Source organism: Nanorana parkeri, unplaced genomic scaffold (assembly GCF_000935625.1).
Source record: "Nanorana parkeri isolate BGI_ZX_2015 unplaced genomic scaffold, ASM93562v1 scaffold12, whole genome shotgun sequence".
Taxonomy (NCBI): domain Eukaryota; kingdom Metazoa; phylum Chordata; class Amphibia; order Anura; family Dicroglossidae; genus Nanorana; species Nanorana parkeri.
The window spans coordinates 816176-835585 of NW_017306280.1; the positions used below are offsets into that span (position 1 = coordinate 816176).

The 19410-nt window shown below is 41.0% G+C and overlaps 1 protein-coding gene across 1 annotated transcript in view; it reads left to right on the plus strand.

The window, feature by feature from the left end:
* The window catches only part of SYNE2 (spectrin repeat containing nuclear envelope protein 2), a 272106-nt gene that overhangs the window by 111975 nt on the left and 140721 nt on the right, over nt 1–19410 (plus strand). The window contains exons 47-53 of the mRNA XM_018556025.1: nt 2375–2527; nt 4620–4861; nt 7334–9407; nt 10685–11007; nt 12744–12888; nt 14267–14482; nt 15204–15457. Of these exons, the coding sequence (XP_018411527.1) occupies nt 2375–2527; nt 4620–4861; nt 7334–9407; nt 10685–11007; nt 12744–12888; nt 14267–14482; nt 15204–15457 (3407 nt within the window). The remainder of the gene's footprint in view (nt 1–2374; nt 2528–4619; nt 4862–7333; nt 9408–10684; nt 11008–12743; nt 12889–14266; nt 14483–15203; nt 15458–19410) is intronic.

Sequence of the window (19410 nt, forward strand, 5' to 3'; positions counted from 1 at the left end):
CCCCCCCCCGCAAACTGCATCAGATGTTTGACTTTAGACTCATTCCAATGGGGATGCAGATGGTCAGATCACTATACCAAGATATCTGAGAGGAGTCCTTGGCCATCAGTGTCTTCGGGTTGCTCCCTCTTGTGGCCCTCTCCGCCATTGGGGTGACGTCAACTCTTCTTGTCGACTCATTTCTCCGTGCTCATGTGGTTCTTTTGTGAACATATCCTCTCTCCTGAAGAAGCCATTAAAGCAAAAATAAGTTGAGTGTTAAGCCCACAACGGCAACACCTACAGTGTAATCAATCAAATCTGACAATGATGGACTTGTCATACTCTATGATATGAAAGTTAAGATTATTACCTGATATGCCAGTTGTACATAGATCTGTGGGTTTACAGGAGATGTGTTAACCTATTTCATGGAGTTTGTTCTGGTTCATAATATTTGTATATACAGTATGTGTATATTTTAATCTGTATAATTAAAAAGTTACATTTTATTGCAATTTGTGTAATTTCCTTATGTGGGTATCGTTAAAGCCCCATTTCATGCCATCTGTAGTTGAGACATTCTAGGGGTGTGGTACCCGTATCTAGGATTATGGCCCACTGTATAATAGATATCACTACCAGCAGGACCAACAGGTAATAAAACCATATTACAACAAAACAAATACTGCTGTGTTATTGCACACAACAGACTGCACCATGTATGTCATTTTCTATTTTTCCTATAGTTCCACTTTGTGTCACTGACTCATTTTGCATTGATGTCTTTGCTTGTAGTGAATTTATATGCTGGATTTTGGCACAGATGCTTCCTCTGTATTTGAGTGACAGGTATACTATAAAGGTAGAACCACATTAATTCTGATGTGTGTCCATCTGGTCAGCTCACTCTGCGGTGGTTTGGTTTGTGTTCATTGTCATGCTTTTCTCGCCTGTCAGCTGTAAGTACAGCAATTGCCTTTGTAAAACAAGTGCCACTTTTATGTCATCACATTCCTACTGATCCAAACAAAAATTAGCATTTTTTTCTCACTTAAGTGTAGTGGAAAGAGAAACCTAGGGCAATACATTTATGCATTTATTTAACAACTAAAAACTATAGCGACATTTCAAACTTATTCATAGTCTTGTGTGCATTTTGTACTCCTCATTAAGCCTTCCTCCACCCCCAAGTGGCATCCACCTACCAAAACACTTCACTTCAGCCCCTTATCCAATTTCTTTACTGTACGGCCTGGCCCGGACTGGCACAGCCTTTGCCAGATAAAAGTCCTGGCCAAGTCCTGCTCCTACTGCACATGCACTTTTCTATTTATTCCAATGGCTAAAGCCGTACCAATGGATGGCTTAGAACCATCGTAAGTAATGACCTGGCATAGGATTGAATGTGCTGACCTGTGCGCATGTGCAGTAGGAGCTGAACACAGCTGGGACTTTTTTTTTCTGCAAAGGCTGTGTAGGGTTGCACAATGGAGAACTCAAGAGTGGTGCTAAAAGTAAGTATTTTAGCACAGTGGTTGCCACTCAGGGGTGGGGGCAACCTTTAAAGGGCAACTTCAATAAAAGTGAAGTCTACCCATTGTTGTTCATTTTCAATGGCATTCAAATGCACATTGATGTCCTAAACAGATGCACCAGCCTCCCTGTGCACTGCAGCACATGTTTTAAAGAACCCATTCACAGCATTGTAGTGTGCTGGGAAAAAATGAAGTAAGTTAGTACGTGGGTTTGTGGGTGTGCATTAAAGGCCCATTGAGTATAAATAGCAATGCTCAATATAATGTGCATCTCCATGCAGAAAAAAACATGCATACGTATGAAGAAGCTCTTAATCATCTTTCATGCAGCTATTTTTGACTTCTTAGCACTCGTTCGTGCAAAGCATAGAAACAGTTTTTTATGTGGCGCAACAAGAAGAACCATAATGCTTCCTACTGGGAAGTAAATCATTGCCTTAGACAGGAAAATCCCATAAAGCCTAAAGAAAGATATCCCTTAATTCCGGTGAAATGAGCCTCATAAAAAAAACCTCATATTTTAAAAGTCAGTTTACTCAACTAGGATATTTTATAGGTAGAGCCTAGTGGGATATCTCGGATACTCTAACGTCAATATCTTTCTGCCATAATTCTCACCTATCTGCGTGCAAATTTCAGATATTCCCACCCACCATTGCATGTTCCAGCTCCACCAATAAAGTAGCCGAAAGATATAAGAAATTGTCAGGTGGTCTAGCTCTCCAGCATGTACCAACAACTGAAATAATAGATTTGGATGGACTTTTGCTTTAACATATGCAAATGAGGTCACAAAGAGCTCCAAACTTATTTTTTGTGTTTCTTGTGTATTTGCACATTTCTCTATCATCCTACAGCTCCTTTGTGTACGGGAAGATGATAAAATTGAGTCTGAACGGAGTCCAGAAGGATTGTACATTGCAAAGTGGGAGGAAGAAATCAAAAGTTTCCAGAAACATCCACTTATATTAAGCGTGACTGAACTGGAGCAGTACATTGAAGGCATTGAGGTAAAACCGCATTTTAAATTGGAAATACTTGTATTTTTTTTTCCACAAGATGATCTAAAATGGGGTACACTTGGTAACCAAAGTAATTGACCGGAATCAGGCTGGGGGGGCTTCAGGTAAGTAGAGGAGCACATGTGTGCAGGGAAAGGGGCTTTGCTGGGTCTGTGGTGGGCTGTGTGGGGCTCTACAAGGTTTTAGGTGGGCTCTGCGGGGTCTATGGTGGTCTGTGGTAGGCTGTCAGGGTCTATGGTAGGCTATGCGGGGTCTGTGGTGGTCTCAACAAGGTCTCAGCTGGGCTATGCGGGGTCTGTAGTGGGCTATGCAAGGTCTGTGGTGTGCTCTACAAGGCCTCAGGTGGGCTATGGTAGGCTGTGTGGGGTCTGTGGTGGGCTCTGCAAGGTCTCAGGTGGGCTACGTGGGGTCTGTGGTGGGCTCTACAAGATCTCAGGAAGGCTATGCGGGGTCTATGATGGGCTGTGTGGGGTCTGTGGTGGGCTCTGCAAGGTCTCAAGTAGGCTATGCGTGGTCTATCGTGGGCTCTGCAAGGTCTGAGGTGGATTGTGCAGGATCTATGGGGTAGTTTTAGGGCAGCATAAAACCAAAATTCAACATGTGTGTCTCAAAGCAAAGGAGGAATGTATTTTGTTTCCCATTGCAACTGCAATTGCCGTTTTCAAGAACTTTTTTTAAAAGAAACATATAAAGGAGAACTATGGGGAAAAGCCCTGACCCCATAGTTCTCCTTTTAAGGTGATATATACCAGCCTGCATATTATCACATATTATCAGTGGAGTAACAGTGTTTCTGGATGTTGATATGTTGTAACTAGGTTGTCCAAATTATTTACGCATTATTTGTGATGACAACAGATATTTGATATTGTATTTTGACCTTTGTATTCATTGATAATACCTCTTCGGGATTATCTAGAGGCAATGAATAGGGCAAAGCTGAAGTGCAAAGTTGACTATCCCTGGGATTATTACTGCACATCCAGCCACCCTCTATGGGCACCTTTAACCCTTTGGTGATCAGAGGCTATTTAAGCTCGGATACCCACACCAAATCCAGCAGCGTCAGTATGTTTCTGTTAATTTGGAAGGAACTCTAGGATTGATCATTTTTATATTGCTCTTCAAGGTTTTTTATTCTTTGGTACAATGTTTTAATACATTGCTTATATTTATTATTATTATCTGACAAACTTAAATGCGCTTTCTTTCTTCACTTTCCTCAATGGGAAAAAGCCAAGAATATTTGCTCAGAGACTTTTTCATAATTTTGGAGAAATATCAAGCAGTAGTGAATGTTTTGATCCTCATAATTGTTGTAAGCAGTGCTTGAATTTCTTGCATTTCTTGCACCTATTGGGAGTATATGAGTGTTCTAAGGCATAGTGGTACTACTTTATTAGCAAACAGTAGAAGACCACTATTATTACTGCCCAAGGGGATATGTTTTCATTTGCGACTGAATTAGCCTGTGTTGATCTGTTCTCCCCATACAAATCAATAAGAATGCAACATCAGCTTAAAGCAGTAAGATGCCATTTAGAAGGTTGAATGCAGGTCAGAAGGAGGTCAGATGCACGTGTCAGTTGATTCTGAATGATCTACTACGCATGTCAAAATTAAGTCAGCTGCAAGTCAAATGCACTTGAAAGCACATTGGTTTTGCCCATTGACACAAGTCCCTGGATTGTGATATTTGTCCCTCCTGTATGCTATCAGAACTCTGATGTTGTAAATGTGTGCAATCTGGAGAGGAAGGCATTACCAAAGCCTAGTTATGGATTTCTGCTGCACTTTTGTAGTCTACTACAATTCCAAGATACATTTTTTGAACCTCTGGTAAGCCCAATGAATTTCTGAGTTATTAGTTTTTGGTACCAAATAATTTTTTAGTATTTCCTATTCATACAGAATTATCATTTTGGCCAAACAAGAAATCACCGTTACACACAGTATTTTACCTCTCCATAGTAATCTTCTTTATTCTGTACGGAGAACATAGTTTTTCTGTTAAGTCTATAGATACGTTATAAAAAGGAGGTTTTATTTTATATTTTCTTTCTTCCATTTTCCACTTTAGAAGCTCTATAATGAAATCTCACAAATACGGTCTCAAGAGCCTGCAGTTCAGGAAACCAGGGATGGTGATAGCCGAGGCTCAGAGCTTTTACTGTCAAAGTGTGAAGATCTGCTGAATGAACTAACTACATTCAGAACTGAAAAGAAAATACTATGCCAAGCACTTAAGAGCTTCCAGGGTGCCCTAAGTGCTGCTAGAGAGTCATATCAAATGTTGTGCAAGGAGAAGGAAAATCTGAAAATGTAAGTTGTAGTATTTTTTGCTCATCTGTTGCACATTTGATGAAAATGCTATTTGCTTTGACCAAAATGTTGTATTCTGTCTTTAAATTTTTTTTTATAACTCTGCCTATCATTAACAAACACCCACTAGGGCAACTGGTAAGTACACACAGCTTAAGTTAGCCAATAATTGTGTTCTAGCATAATGAGGTAGGCTTTATTATTATTATTTGTTAGGTTTGAATTTTGGTCAAACTCAAATCTAACTCGATTTTCCTGAGTTCAAATTCAGATTCCAATTTTAATTTTGAATTGTATTCGTCATTGGGGAATAGTTTTGGGCCCTTTGACCATAATTTTTGGCTCTTCAGAGAGGTGCAAGCTACTGTCACAAAAATGGCATGGGAAGCCTCCCATAGCCACCAACTGAGTGAGTGTTGTTTTGTTTGCCCTCCAAAGATTAAAAGGTTAATGCAAGAGATGGTCCTACATTGACTTCAAATCAAGTTCGAATTTTGAGTTTAGCTACATTTTTTTTCCTAAATGTGCCATATTTTTGTCCAACTTATTTGGCAGACTCTCTCATCACTAGTTAGGCTACAGGCTACTTAGTGGCCTGTTATTGAATCCTGCTGTGTGTGTGTGTGTAATAATTCCATGTGCAGTGCATAATGCTAGTGAACACACATCCACCAAGCATAATCTTTATTACTATTACTTTTTATAATTAATACCTCATTCCCTAAAATATCATAGAGCATTGTTGCCCTTTTAGACACATTTTAAAAAATCCAGGTGCTTTTCTGAGAATACTGATATCAGTGAATGCTAATTTTTCAGTTCTAGCACATGTTGATGAATCCTATTCTAGCTTGTTATTTAATCAAGTCCAAGACACAGGACAATTTTTGCAAGCAAAGTGAGAGCAAAATTGTCCAATACTTGAAACGGTTAAATTACAATTCATACAGTTATCAGAAGTGGTCATTATTGCTCAAAAAAACCTTTTTGGAAATCCTTTCCACCAAAGTGTAGTTTTCCTCTTCCCATCAAAAAGGAGACTGGTACTTTTAATAGGCATTGCTGGAGCAAAATTTTGTAAGTTACATTATTGCCCTGACAGCGTGAAATTGACTAAAGCATGGGGAAGATTCCTTAAGCCACATTACTTTCTGTGCGACATTGTAGTTGATTCAATAAAGTTAATTAGGCTGTGCATTTTGCAAGGGTATTGGAACTTTGCAGGGGACATTTCCCCTTAGCTTACTAAATGTGAAGAAATTTCCCTTTTGAAAGGAATACCCAAATCACATGCAAGAAAATTGTATTTTTGCTTACGTATGATTGGATGATGGAAGTCAGGAGAATTTCACCTCATTCATTAAGCTGAAGGGAAACCTCCCCTACAAATTGAAAATGCCCTTGCAAAGTGAACAGCCTATTTTCATTCAGGAAATCAACCCCATTGCCTTGCTTGTGAGCATTCTTGGAATTGCATGTTCTGCAGGACAAATGCAGACAAGTCACATTGCAACCATGTAGCTGCAGTTGGGAGCAGTAATTCTATGTTAAAGGAGCATTCCATTAATTACCTCTGAAAAGAACAGCAGGCGGTACGGGTAAAGTGTTGATTATTTTTACCTCTGTGCTGTCCTTTACAAGAAATAGCACTCCTAAAACTGAGACCAGAGTAAAGTCGTACCCGTAGTCCAGTGCTTTCTTCTGTCTGTGCACTCCCTACAGTTTTGTTTTTTGTCCCTGCAATTCTTTGAGTGGAATAAGTGGCTGCAATAGTGGCCCCTTTGACTTCTACTGCAGCAAAAAAATCCATTGTAAAAAATTGCATGGTTCAGTCCCAGTTTTAGGAAAGCTACATCTCCACAAGGGCAGCACGGTGGCAAGTTATATATTTTTCAGATATAACTCCTGGAGCTCTTCTGTAAATGTAAACCAATTTGTACTGTGTCTCTTTTTAGGGTCACAGAAGGACCTATACTAACGTCCTCCTTTGACCTAAAACTCAGCATGTAGCTATATGCTATATGCTTACAGAGCAGAGCTGTCGGGATCCACCCTGCTGCCCGCCACTCCCCTGTCCGTTCTTCCAGTCTGCACTGGAGTAATGGAGAGGCGGGGGGAATCCCTGCGGGGAGCTGTGACTGACAGTCACCACTCTCTGCAGGGAGAGGATGAGGAACTGAGCGATTTGAGGGCTATATGATCGCTCAGTTCCCAATCAATAGTGCTGACCTATGACACCTGCAGCATTACACGTCAACTTTAATTATGGGTATGAATGTATTTCACTCTCCCCATAATTCTCTAAGTGTTTTATTTGCAATATTCCCTTAAGAAAACATGCAAAAATTCTGCGTAACAAAAAAAATATATCTTAGATAATATGGAAAGTAGTAAATGGATATCACATTTTTGTTTGCATCTGAAGATTTGCCCTGTTTAAGACATTTAATCCAGCTTTTTTGTTAATTCCAGGATACCCACTGAGAGCCTTATAAGTCAGCTGGACAAAATTAAACAGTTCCGTGACCAAGTGGAAAAAGAAAAAGTTAACTTGCACATTCTGAAGGCAGAACAGTGTAATATTGATCACTTAGGGATATCAAGCAAAGGCAAGGACATAATGGACAATGAAGTGAGCCAAATAGAAGATCTGTGGGAACAGATGGAGTTCAGTACCCATAGGGAATGTGATCGCCTTACTAAAGAAGCTGAAGAGTTAGCAGCTTTTAAGGATAGAGTGGATGATGTTCGGAGCATCATTCAGGTCCAGCAAGACCTGCTTGATCAGCCCTCTCCTTCCTCCGAAGATGTGGTCAACGCATCGCTGGGCCTTTTTGCAGACATACAAGCCATTAAACATTGGTTTAATATGTCAAGAAATACATGTGACTTGCAAATGAAAAGAACATGGAGCGGAAATGAGCGACAAGACCTGGAAAACTCATTGGATAATTTACAGAGCGAACTGGAAAATCTTGAAGAACGTGTGAAAGACCGTCAGCTGACTCGGTGTCAGACGCCAGATGCGTTCCTAGAACAGTACCCATCTCTAAAACCTTTATACAGTTCACTCTTGTGGGTGAAGAAATCACAAGACAAGTCTAACGCTGAAAAGGGTATTGCACTTCTGCTGGGAGATATAGAGCGACAGACCACAACTTACAAAAAAGCGCACAAAGAAATAGTGGACAGAAATTCTGCTACAGACTCTGCCATTGGAGAGTCAAAGCACATCTCTGTAAGCTTTGATGGAGCCATGTCCAAAGACTTTAGCTCTTTCTTACAACAATTGCAGGAATTATATCGGGATCAGATTATACAATCAACCTCAAGATTGCAGCAGTTGGAGATAGGATGGGAAAAGAGGAAAGCACTTTTTTCAGAAATTGAAAAGCTCAAAGAATTACTGCAGTGTCTAGAGAAAGAAGCAACTCCAGTCAAAAGAGGAATATTTACTGCAACAGAGCTATGTGAACAGCTAAATTGCTTAAAGGCCAAAACCACAGAAATGGAGGAAATTGAAGGTCTGGTCTTGACACTTCTAAGAAACAGCCAGATCTATCATAGTGAGCTAAAAAGCTCTGAGCAGTTATATTTAAATGATATATTAAGAAGTCTTAAGTCCAAGGCGAGAAGGATAAGAAGACTAGAGGAAAATACATTTTGTTACACCAAAAAATTGCTAAGTATTTGTAACGAGTTTCAAAAAAGGTTGACCTCCCTCCATCAGAATTTGAATGCATCACAGCCCATTGAACTGAAAATGTGCGAAGAGGCTTCGGAACTAGACGGGGAAGTTTCTGAAAAGAAATTACAACTTTCCCAAAATGCCGTCTCATCATCTGAAGATCACTTGCCTCAGATATTGAGATATAAGGACTTATTCAAGGATAACAGGCTTCACTGGGATGGCTTAACCATTGATGACTTACAGAAGAATTGTTTAAGCTTTACAGAGAGAAGTGGTCACTCAGAACATTGTGGACCAGAGCAAGGACATTACCAAGAGCTGTTGAAAAAAATCAGAACAATGGTTTGTTCCCTACAAAAAGAGTCTGTCCCTATTGCAGCCAATTTTGATGTTATAGCTGCTCAAGTATCATGTAAAAAAATAAAGAAAATACGCGATTTATTTGCAGAGGCCGTAGGCTGGTTACATTCTGAACAGACTATTAGTGTGGACTCTATCAGAGCCGAAGAACAGTCATTAACTGCTTTAGCAGAAAATATGGAGCGATCATACCAAGCTCTCAGCCAGCTGGTAACTGACTACTATGAGCGGCAGAAACATTCTCCACATCAAGTGAAGCAAGCCGTGCGCACTTTAAATAGAATTGACCAAGAGCTCCAGGAGTCATTTGTTAATGAACTGGATGAGAACAAATTGCAAGAGAGGCTACTGAGACTTGAAGCTCTTGGGGATATAAGCAAAGCAGAGGTACAAGGTTTATCATCGGTGTCATCACGTCCATCTGACCTCAGGGAACATCTGCAGGAAGTAAAGAATACTGGCCAACAAATTGAGAAGAAACTTTCAGAGCATATTGTAAGTAGTGATATATTACATCATAACAGATGAGTGAGTTGTCTTTGACAGCCTAGAAATTTGACCATTGGTTATAAAAATTAGTCAATCTTATAGCATGAGAATTTTAAAGTGGATCTAATCTTAAAGCTCAACTCCAGATAAACAGCTAAATACTCAGATAAAAAGCATTTATTGGAGGTGTTTTACCTGAAAAGGGTAAAACATGAATTTGTATTTCTGTCTATCCAGTGCTGAGATTAACAAGCCCCATAACTCAGCCTAATAAGTAGATTATACCATTTACAGTTAAGGAGCATATAATAGTGTTCTCTTTCTACCCTTGACTTGCTGGCCGGACAGTAAAAGAACGGTGAAGGAGCAGCATAAAAGTGATGAGCTCCCCCCTCTGCTCACTCCACTCTGCCCTCCTATCAGCATATTTACAGGCAGCACACTTGATTGGCTCTCAGTCCTGCCCCTCTTCTCCTCTTTGCCAGTCTGAGTGCTAAAAGGCTGATATGAAGTCTAATTCGGGTACTTTTACTGCCGGTATGTGCATTTAAAAAATACATTTTGTCTTATTTTGAAATCGCGTTGTTATTTTACTTTGGGTACCACATCCAAATGTCAAAATTTACAAGAAGTAAAAAACATTGTAATAGGACTTTTGAGATACTCCAAGAATTGACTTGCACAATGATATGTCATTTAAAAAAAAACACATAAACCCTATTTGCATTTTTAAAACTATCCAATTGACACCCAAGATCATATTGATATGCATATCATTAACATCTCTCATCATATGTAAGCTAGCTGCATCTTCTCATAAATTCCTAAATGTTGTAAATGTTTTTTTTACATAAGTCTCTCCCAGAATATTTTACTCTATCCAAGTCAATTCTTGGGGTACCTCAAAACATCTCAAAACACCTCAAAATATCATTAACATCTCTCATCATATGTAAGCTAGCTGCATCTTCTCATAAATTCCTAAATGTTGTAAATGTTTTTTTTACATAAGTCTCTCCCAGAATATTTTACTCTATCCAAGTCAATTCTTGGGGTACCTCAAAAGTCCCAATGCAATGTTTTTAACGTCTTGTAAAGTAAAAGCGTAACAATGAGGAAATTAGCATTTTGAGAAGGAAAGATGGCAGCCTAGATGTTCCAACCATACAGGTTTCCTTTAGGACAACTGACATGGACATGGCTTTGAATGCGTGTCTTTTTCCACATTAAAAAAAACAAAATTGACATTGCCATGTTTTTTTTTGTTTTGTTTTTTTTAACAGGTAGTCACTAACGAGACGTATAATATCCTTCAGAACATGCAAAAAGCCATCACCAAAGTAGCTGAACTTTTCAGACAATATGAAGAAAAGTTACACAAGCATCATTTTGCTCTGAGTAGCTCAGATGAGAAAACGAAGACCCTGGATTGCAAAGAAGTAGAGCTAAATGTTGCCATAGCCAAAATTCAGAATATCGCTGATCAGCTGAAATCAGTGTGTAGTACAGAAAATCAGAGAGACTTGGATGATATTTTGAGTCAAATCTGCAACAAGAACTATGAATTGGCAGGAATCCGGGAAAGAAAACAATCCATATTGGCCAGGTTAGTCCTTACATCCACCTAAAATGAGATGTGGAAGTTCATGAGTACAGTTCATTAGCTGGAAGCAGGGCCGGACTGGGACTAAAAATAGGCCCGGGCATTTTAGACTGAGCAGCCCAATCACGTGACCACCAACAGGGGGCGGAGCAAAACACAGAAGCGCAATTGAGGGGCAGGGCCGGCCACTAGTAAGGGGGGGGGGCGGCGACATTGATTTGCATATGAATTAGCCGTTATATTTACATATGAATGGTTCGTGGCTTATTGATATGCAAATCACCACGGCCCATACATATGTAAATATCGCGGCCGGGGCAGGGGACAGGAAAAGCGCTGGCAGCTCCGGAGAGGAGAGCACAGAGTAGAGACTAGAGAGAGCGGGGTGAGGAAGTGTTTTTTTGGCCTCCCCCACCAGCTCCCTCTAGTGTCTACTGTGTAGTAGTGACGGCTCTGCTAAGAGCCGACCATCAGGCATAGCAAACCGGCCCGAACACAATCAGGTTGATTGTCTTCTGGCCGGCCCGGCCCACCGGGCAAGTGGCGGTTTGCCCTATGGCCAGTCCGGCCCTGGCTGGAAGTGTTTTATTCACTTGTTAATTCCTACCAAATTAGTCGAAGGGGGCAATTTAGGTGAGGTAGTTTTTACAAAAAGAAGAAAGTGCAATTCTCCTTGTGTGCGGTTTGTATATTTCATAGTGGCAGCGGTTAAGAGTAAAACCATTCAGCCATGTACTATGCAACTCCCTGCATTCCTGATCAGTATTAAACACTGATCAGACTGTTACATTGTTACTCTGTAGCTGTCACAAAGGAGCAGAAGCTGATCTCTGTCCAACATTTGTGAACACATACAAGAACTATGCACAGACACCAGGATTTACATGATTGTGTTATCTCTGGATCATTATCTAAGTCCAGGAAATAGATGCTGACCATGAATGCCTCCATCCTTCCGGAAAGAAAAGTAGGATATAGGCTTTGTCAGGAGGAGTACCGTGAACTCTGAGAGGTAATAAATGCCTTAAAGTGTATTTCCACTTTTGCAGTCAAAGTTAGGAAAACCCCTTCATATGTTCATTATGTGTTTCTATTCACACAACGTACTGACCTTTTTAGATGTTTTGTTAAATCTGGCAAGATGTCTGATTCCAGGTTTTTTCTTAGCCCTTTCACAGTGATCTGTCCTTTATAGAAAGACTTGGGACTGAAATTTGAGGATTGTGTTTATCTGATAAGCTTCATTAACATACAACGGACAAGCCAACTCTGGATAGACAACACCCCCTCACCCCTCACAGCCCCTCCTAGCATTTAAAAGAAACAAACAAGAAGAAATGTTAACCCTTAAAACCCTAACCCATGTAAAAGAAATTTAAACTGCAAGGAGCATTTTTTTTTGTTTTAGCTTATGCAATGTGAATAGGAACATGTAACATATAAAATAGGTGTTATTCCAATTTGGCTGTGAAAGTGGAAAATAACTTTTAAGTGTTACACTGACACCTTACCTGCACTTCATATGAAAACATATTTCTAATGCTAGGCCCACTTTAAGGTTTACCAACAACTATGTAGCCATAGCATCTACCGACACAACTCATTCAATTTGTGTCCAGTGAGGTAGGTCTTCTCTACATAGGCATTGGTTCACTTTGCAGATACTATTTGAAAGAGTATACTTTATGCAAAGTAATTTGCTCATGGTGTTAATTGTGTTTGTGTTATTAATTCCATAGCTATGAAGAGAAATATCAGATCTTCAAAAATAAGAAGCAGAAGATACTTAAAGGACTTGAGGAAATGGAAGTTGTTATCGGAGATTCCTTCCTTCAGAAGCCAGCATCCTATAAGGCAGCTCTGGAACAGTGGGAGAAAAGCAAAGTAGGGTTCATAAACTCAATGTGTGCTTATGATGGAGTGACCTTCCTGAAAAAAATTATTGTATGATTTTATACAGAAGATCACTACGCCGGGGCACTGGGTTCATAGCTATTGGATTTTGTAGAACAATATTTGGGATACTTTCTTTTGACACTTCACTTTGATAGGTAGTAGTACAATTTAAAGAGGGGCTGTCATCAGCTGGGAACCCTTTCCTATCCTGTCCACCCCTTTTAAAGCCCAACTAAAGTCACAGAAATAGATATTCAGACAGATAGACTTCAGTAGATATACCTTGATTGTATGATTTATTAAAAGCAGAATAAAGTTTATCTGTTGACAAAACCTTTTTTTTAAAGTTTTAGATGGTTCGGGGAAGGTTTAGACCCGCTGTTAAGTTTATATTGCTGTATGTGTCCTCACTGGGGAGATTCACCCCTCTGTTTGTACTGCTGACCTTTGTCACTGAGAAGAAAGTGATGAGAAATGCAATATTTTAGAGTTGTCCCAAAAATAAGAGGTGAAATCTTCCAGTGGGGACACATGTCTAAGAGGGGAATTCTTCTCACTTCTCACTGGGAGATTTCCTCTAACTTCCTGTTGCATTTTAGGGGCAGGAATTGAAGGGACATTTCCCCACGGACAGCTTTTTAGGGGCAGGAATTGAAGGGACATTTCCCCACAGACGGCAAACAAAATAAACTGAGATATGTTCTATCCGTTCCATACTCTATCCAGAACTAGTTTGGGCTATACATACAGTTTAACTTTTGCAGAAACGTGTGTAATAACATATTTGTTGTTTGTGTTTTGATTTATATGCACAACTTTGAGGAACTTTGTGGAAGGTTTTTAAGCAACCTTCAGCTCTAGTTTAGGGATTGTCCCTTTTGCAGGCGTCAGCAGGCTTTAAACAATTTTCAAGTACAAGTACTTCCAAAGCTTACTAAAGCCTGTAAGCAGCTTGATTAAAGGAACAACCAGCACTTCCATTATGATATATGTTTAACTTCCTCAGACTGGAGCTGAAAGGTGCTTCCATGAAATTGCCTGAAGCTGGTTGGAAGCTTTGTAAAAGCTTGCTGTACACACTTAAATAAGCTGAAGCTCTTTTTGTACAAGGCCTAAATGTAACCAATCCATGTAATGGCTTTAATTAGTTTAGAGCAGTGGTTTAGCCCTCCAGCTGTTGTGGAACAACAAATCTCCTGAGGCAATGCAAGTTTCCTCACTTCTGGTTTAGAGCTAGTTGGTGTTTAGTATACTAGTATCTGATTGAAAGGGGAGACACTCTTGAGATATTTGTTGTATGCTGTTAAATTAGGCATTATGTGTATGTTAACATTGCAACATTTTTTTTCTTTCCAATGCTTTCCAGAATTTAATGGCAAAAATTCAGTCCTACGAAGAAGAGCTGCAAGAACTCCAGTGGATATCTAGAGGCCTGAGTGCAAGCAATGATGATTATGCTGAGCTGCTTGAGAAAATGGTGTCCTCATTGTGGGACAGGTGGTTGTATGTGCTGGGCATCGCTAGAAATTTGGAGCTCTACTGTGATGAACTGAAGCAGGAGTGGAAATTCATCAGCGAGCTGGTAATTTAAAGCTTAAAGTGTTGCCGTTCTTGGTTTTCAAGTGTTTGTAATGTAAACCTATGGGGTCCCACAGCAATTTGTTTTTATGTACATTCCATCCCAAAGGCATCTCCCCTAGTGATACAGAATACCAAAGGCTTTCTTAGAAAACGTATAGGCATTCCCAAACGATATTTTAGATGTATTTGCCACATGTTATTGCGACCAGCATAATTCGCTGTGAAGCCATTTATGGCCCTGCTGTACTTCTGAGCCCCCTTGGTTTGAAATAGAAATAGCCAATAGCAATCTAGCTATTCATTCCTATGCTGTTTTTTTCCCCCGACCAACGGCAGCCCTGATGTCAAGAAGAGAAAAAAAAACCAGCAGGGAAAGGTTTACTCCGATTGATAAGCAGAGTAAACCTTTCAGGGAGAAGATGTTTCTTTCCCGGGTGTCCGGGAGCCGCTATCTTATAGCGGGAGACTCCCGGAATATCCGCGAGAGTTGAGATGTCTGAGCTATTGAAGTGATTAAAAGCTAAATTGTGTATGACATTGAATGAGCAAACCACTAGTACTTCAATGTATCCCTGGCTTGGCCTTCTCTAGCTCATCTAGTAACTTGATTTGTTGAACATTGTTTTTGGTGCATTAGATACATTTGTCATTGAAAATAAGTAGCAACTTAGGATAACTAGATAGACCACATAGAAGAAAACCATTATTACTTTGTTTTTCAGTTGGAACGGGAGGTTATACTTCTGGATAACTGCCAGGAAGAGGTTTTGGACAGGCCTGAAGTCAGACAGAGAACTCCTCACCTCCAGAACTCCTTTGCGGAGATTGAACGCTTCGAAGAAAATGTTCATATGCAGCAGCTGCAGCTATCACTTCTGAAACATCGGATCTGGAATATTTTGGGGACACCAGAGATGGGTTCAGAGTTGGTTCCAGTTATTAAGGAAATCCAGGTCATGCAAGCCAAGTGTGAAGGGTAAGATTGCGTCCGTTATTAAACATATACAATGTCATTTGCAAAACTAAACACAATTAGTTTATGGTAAGTGTTTGGAACCTATATTATTGTTAAAGGAGAACTATGAGGCGAGTGAAAATCACGGTATGTGTTCGCTCACTTCCCGATCAATTGAGCCGACCTGTGACAGTTTCGTTGTCACAGTTCGGCTCAATTGATCGGGAAGTGAGCGAACACATACCTTTGCTCGCTCACTTCTCAATCCTGTCACTGCAGAGAGCCATAACAGTCACTCACGGCTCCCTGCAGAGATTCCTCCCCTACCACTGTCCGATCTTCCAGCGCTTACTGGCGGAACGGATGGGGGAGGGGGTGGGTACAGCTGGCTCTGCCTCTAGATAACCCTTAAAGCCCATTTCCACCTTTTGCAGAGGTATTTTTTTTAAAACATGTGCCTTTAATGTACACCAAGTGTACATGACGCAGGCATATGCAGGTGATGTATATAAACACAGAGACTTGCATTATTTGATAGCTTTCCTCTTCATATCCCCATGGAAATGTCTGCCTCTGTGCTGTGGTGCTGTGCAAGCAATGTGTGTATATCCCCCCCCCCCTCTTCCTGATGTTTGAAGGAGTATTGTGTGCAAAGGCAGAGGTGGTGTTTACTGATCATGTTACAGTGGGTGACATGGAGGGGGGTACATGATTACAACCTAACACCCTGGTGTTCGACTGATTTTCCTGTGGAGAAATGTTTGAATTTGTAGGATTGAGGCCTAATAATAAATTCATTAAAAAAATTAAGAAAGCCTGCAATGTGAGTCATGAAAATAGGTACATCATCACTGCCACCATAAATGCTAATCACTTACAAAGGTTGAAATTGACTTTAAGTAATAATAAGAGACTACAAACAGCAGGATTTTAATTGGAATCTTAATTGTTAACTCTATTTACGAAAACGGCAGCTGGTAACACCCTGCGGTAATGTTTGCTGGAGATCCTTGAAATGTATTTTTGGCCTGTGTGCTGATGTACAGGGTGGTATTCCAATACTATATTATATTAGCATCATCATTAGATCTATTAAAAGGGGATTGCAGCATCCTGTTCTCACTGGAGAATTCTTCCAACTCGTAAATCAGAGTAATCAGACCTAACTGGCTGCTTGAAATTTAAAGAAGTCCAGGAGTTACCAAAGTTAACCCTTACAGTAGGGCTACACCCCCCCCACACACACACACACACACACACACACTGCAAGGGTTAACTGCTTGTTTTTCTCTAGGGGCTGGAATACAAAAGATACGCTCACCTGATATCCTCGGTCCTGCAGTGGTCAGAACTCACTGTGGTATGTCCCTCGACGTCCTCACGTCTAATACAGGAGAATGGACCTGCTTTAGATGTGTTGAGATCACAGATCCTTGGACTGCCGGAGCCCAAGGAAAAAGAGGCTGCAGGGACTGGTCTACCAGCCAGACGGGATTGAGGATCCCCCGCCCCTAGACCAAAACGAGCAGTTAACCCTCGCAGTGTGGTGGTAGCCCCACTGCAAGGGTTAACTTTGTTAATTCCTGGATTTCTTCTTTAAGTCAAATTCTGTCATAGAAATATTGTAGAATAAGATTGCAGACTCACTCTAAAGGCCTTTTTTTTTTAAATAACCAGTACAAATTATAGTAGAGCTTTTTATTACAAAAGAAATAGGGGGCTTATTTCTTATTTTGGGATATTGGTCCAAACCATGCAAACCATTGCTTTTTGCCCCAAGGCTAACTGAGAAGCAGGACCCATGGTTTACAGAACAAATTCTGTCTTTTTTTAACCAGGCTGCATACAGCTACGTTAGGCTTGTTAGCCATCATCAGCGCAATACATGGAAACTGCTACTTCTATGGAGCTGAGCTTGCGGTATCAGTGAGACATTCTAACCAGGCAGGGTATAGTGAGGTAGCATTTATAAAAAATGAAAACAATCAAAAAGCCTTCCGTTGCTTAGACCATTTCATATGAAACCTTTTTTTAGATTTCCAAGTATTGAGTCTGATGGAGCTTAATGCTCAGCATTGCTTCCCTCCATTATGTCATTGGTGATATTCCATCAGTTATCCTAGGGCATACATTCATACACAGCAATATTTTTGGCTGTAGCATTTTTTCATATTTTCCAGCATTGCCAGAGGGACTCTAAATTGTGCTCTTGACATAATTGTATCAGACTCTTGTGTGGAATTACAGAGGTAAACATCCTGTTACTGTGCTGCCTTTTTTGATGGACCCAAAACAACCAATCTGAGCACATAAATAAACTAGACCTAATGATAAGCACATGATATTGTATAAGATGTATTACCCGAGTAGGATGTTTGAAGGAGAAAAACCGAGATGGAAGCAGTGAGTACATCATGAACAATTCAGCTAATTGTTAGATCTAAAATGGCCATACAACATACAACATACATTATCATTTTTCCTGATGAAATCTACAAACCTTTTTGTGAATGGACTGTCATTTTAGAGTGTCCCATGCCTACATTGCACAAGGACAAAACAATTTTATTAACTTTGTTTCTGTGTGGCTCTTTTTCCTCATCCACATAGCATGCTTGGGTGAATCTGAACGAAGAAAAAACAACCTAAGATTTCATGATGCATCATAAGCAAGTTGGGTTAGGCCAAGGTCTCACTAGCGATCCTGTCACTACAGCCAACTGGGGAACACTCATTTTCTCATAGGGCATTGTTCGCTCACCAGTCAAACCAGCGAGGTATAAGTGCTTTCTTGCTGGTGGGTGCGATTTTGCAGCATTTTTACCAGCAAAGGGGCAACGCTGGAGGAGTGGGTAAGTGCTCTGGGTACCTGGTGGATTTTAGCCATTGACGAGCTCTCTAGTGTGGGTCACCCACATCAGCAATGAGATCCACATTTCAACCTCACTCCCCAGTATCCTGGTTATCAATGAAATGCTTACTCTAAGCCGGTATTCTTACCAGCACTATATTTGCATTCATCAGTGTTTGCCCCTTAACTCCTTGGTGACCATTCTCCACTGTACATGAATTAACTTCTGAGTGACGAGTCTTCAGACTTTATACATTTAACCCCCCGAGTGACCATTCTCCATAGTATGTGTTTGTGCACACAGATTTTTCTTCTTCTGATAAAGGGTACATCTTTGCAGCATGTTCCCCACTTGTATCTCTACCTCTTCCTGCTCAACTCCAACCTTCTCTCTCTCTCTCTCTCTCTTCTCTCTCTCACTCTTCTCTCTCTCTCTCTTCTTGCTCTTCTCTCTCGCGCTCTTCTCTCTTCTTGCTCTTCTCTCTCTCGCGCTCTTCTCTCTCGCGCGCTCTTCTCTCTCGCGCGCTCTTCTCTCTCGCGCGCTCTTCTCTCTCGCGCGCTCTTCTCTCGCGCGCGCTCTTCTCTCGCGCGCGCTCTTCTCTCTCGCGCGCTCTTCTCTCTCGCGCGCTCTTCTCTTGCGCGCGCTCTTCTCTCTCTCGCGCTCTTCTCTCTCTCGCGCTCTTCTCTCTCTCGCGCTCTTCTCTCTCTCGCGCTCTTTTCTCTCTCGCGCTCTTCTCTCTCTCGCGCTCTTCTCTCCCTCGCGCTCTTCTCTCTCTCGCGCTCTTCTCTCTCGCTCTCTCTCTCTCTCGCGCTCTTCTCTCTCTCTCGCTCTTCTCTCTCTCGCTCTTCTCTCTCTTGCTCTTCTCTCTCTTTCTTCTCTCTCGCTCTTCTCTCTCGCTCTTCTCTCTCTCTCTCTCTTCTCTCGCCCTCTTCTCTCTCCCTGTCTCTCTCTCTCTTGCTCTTCTCTCTCTCTTCTCTCTCTCTCCCTCTCCCTCTCTCTCTTCTCTCTCTCTTCTCTCTCTCTACCCTCTCTCTCTACCCTCTCTCTCTACCCTCTCTCTCTACCCTCTCTCTCTACCCTCTCTCTACCCTCTCTCTCTTCTCTCTCTCTCTACCCTCTCTC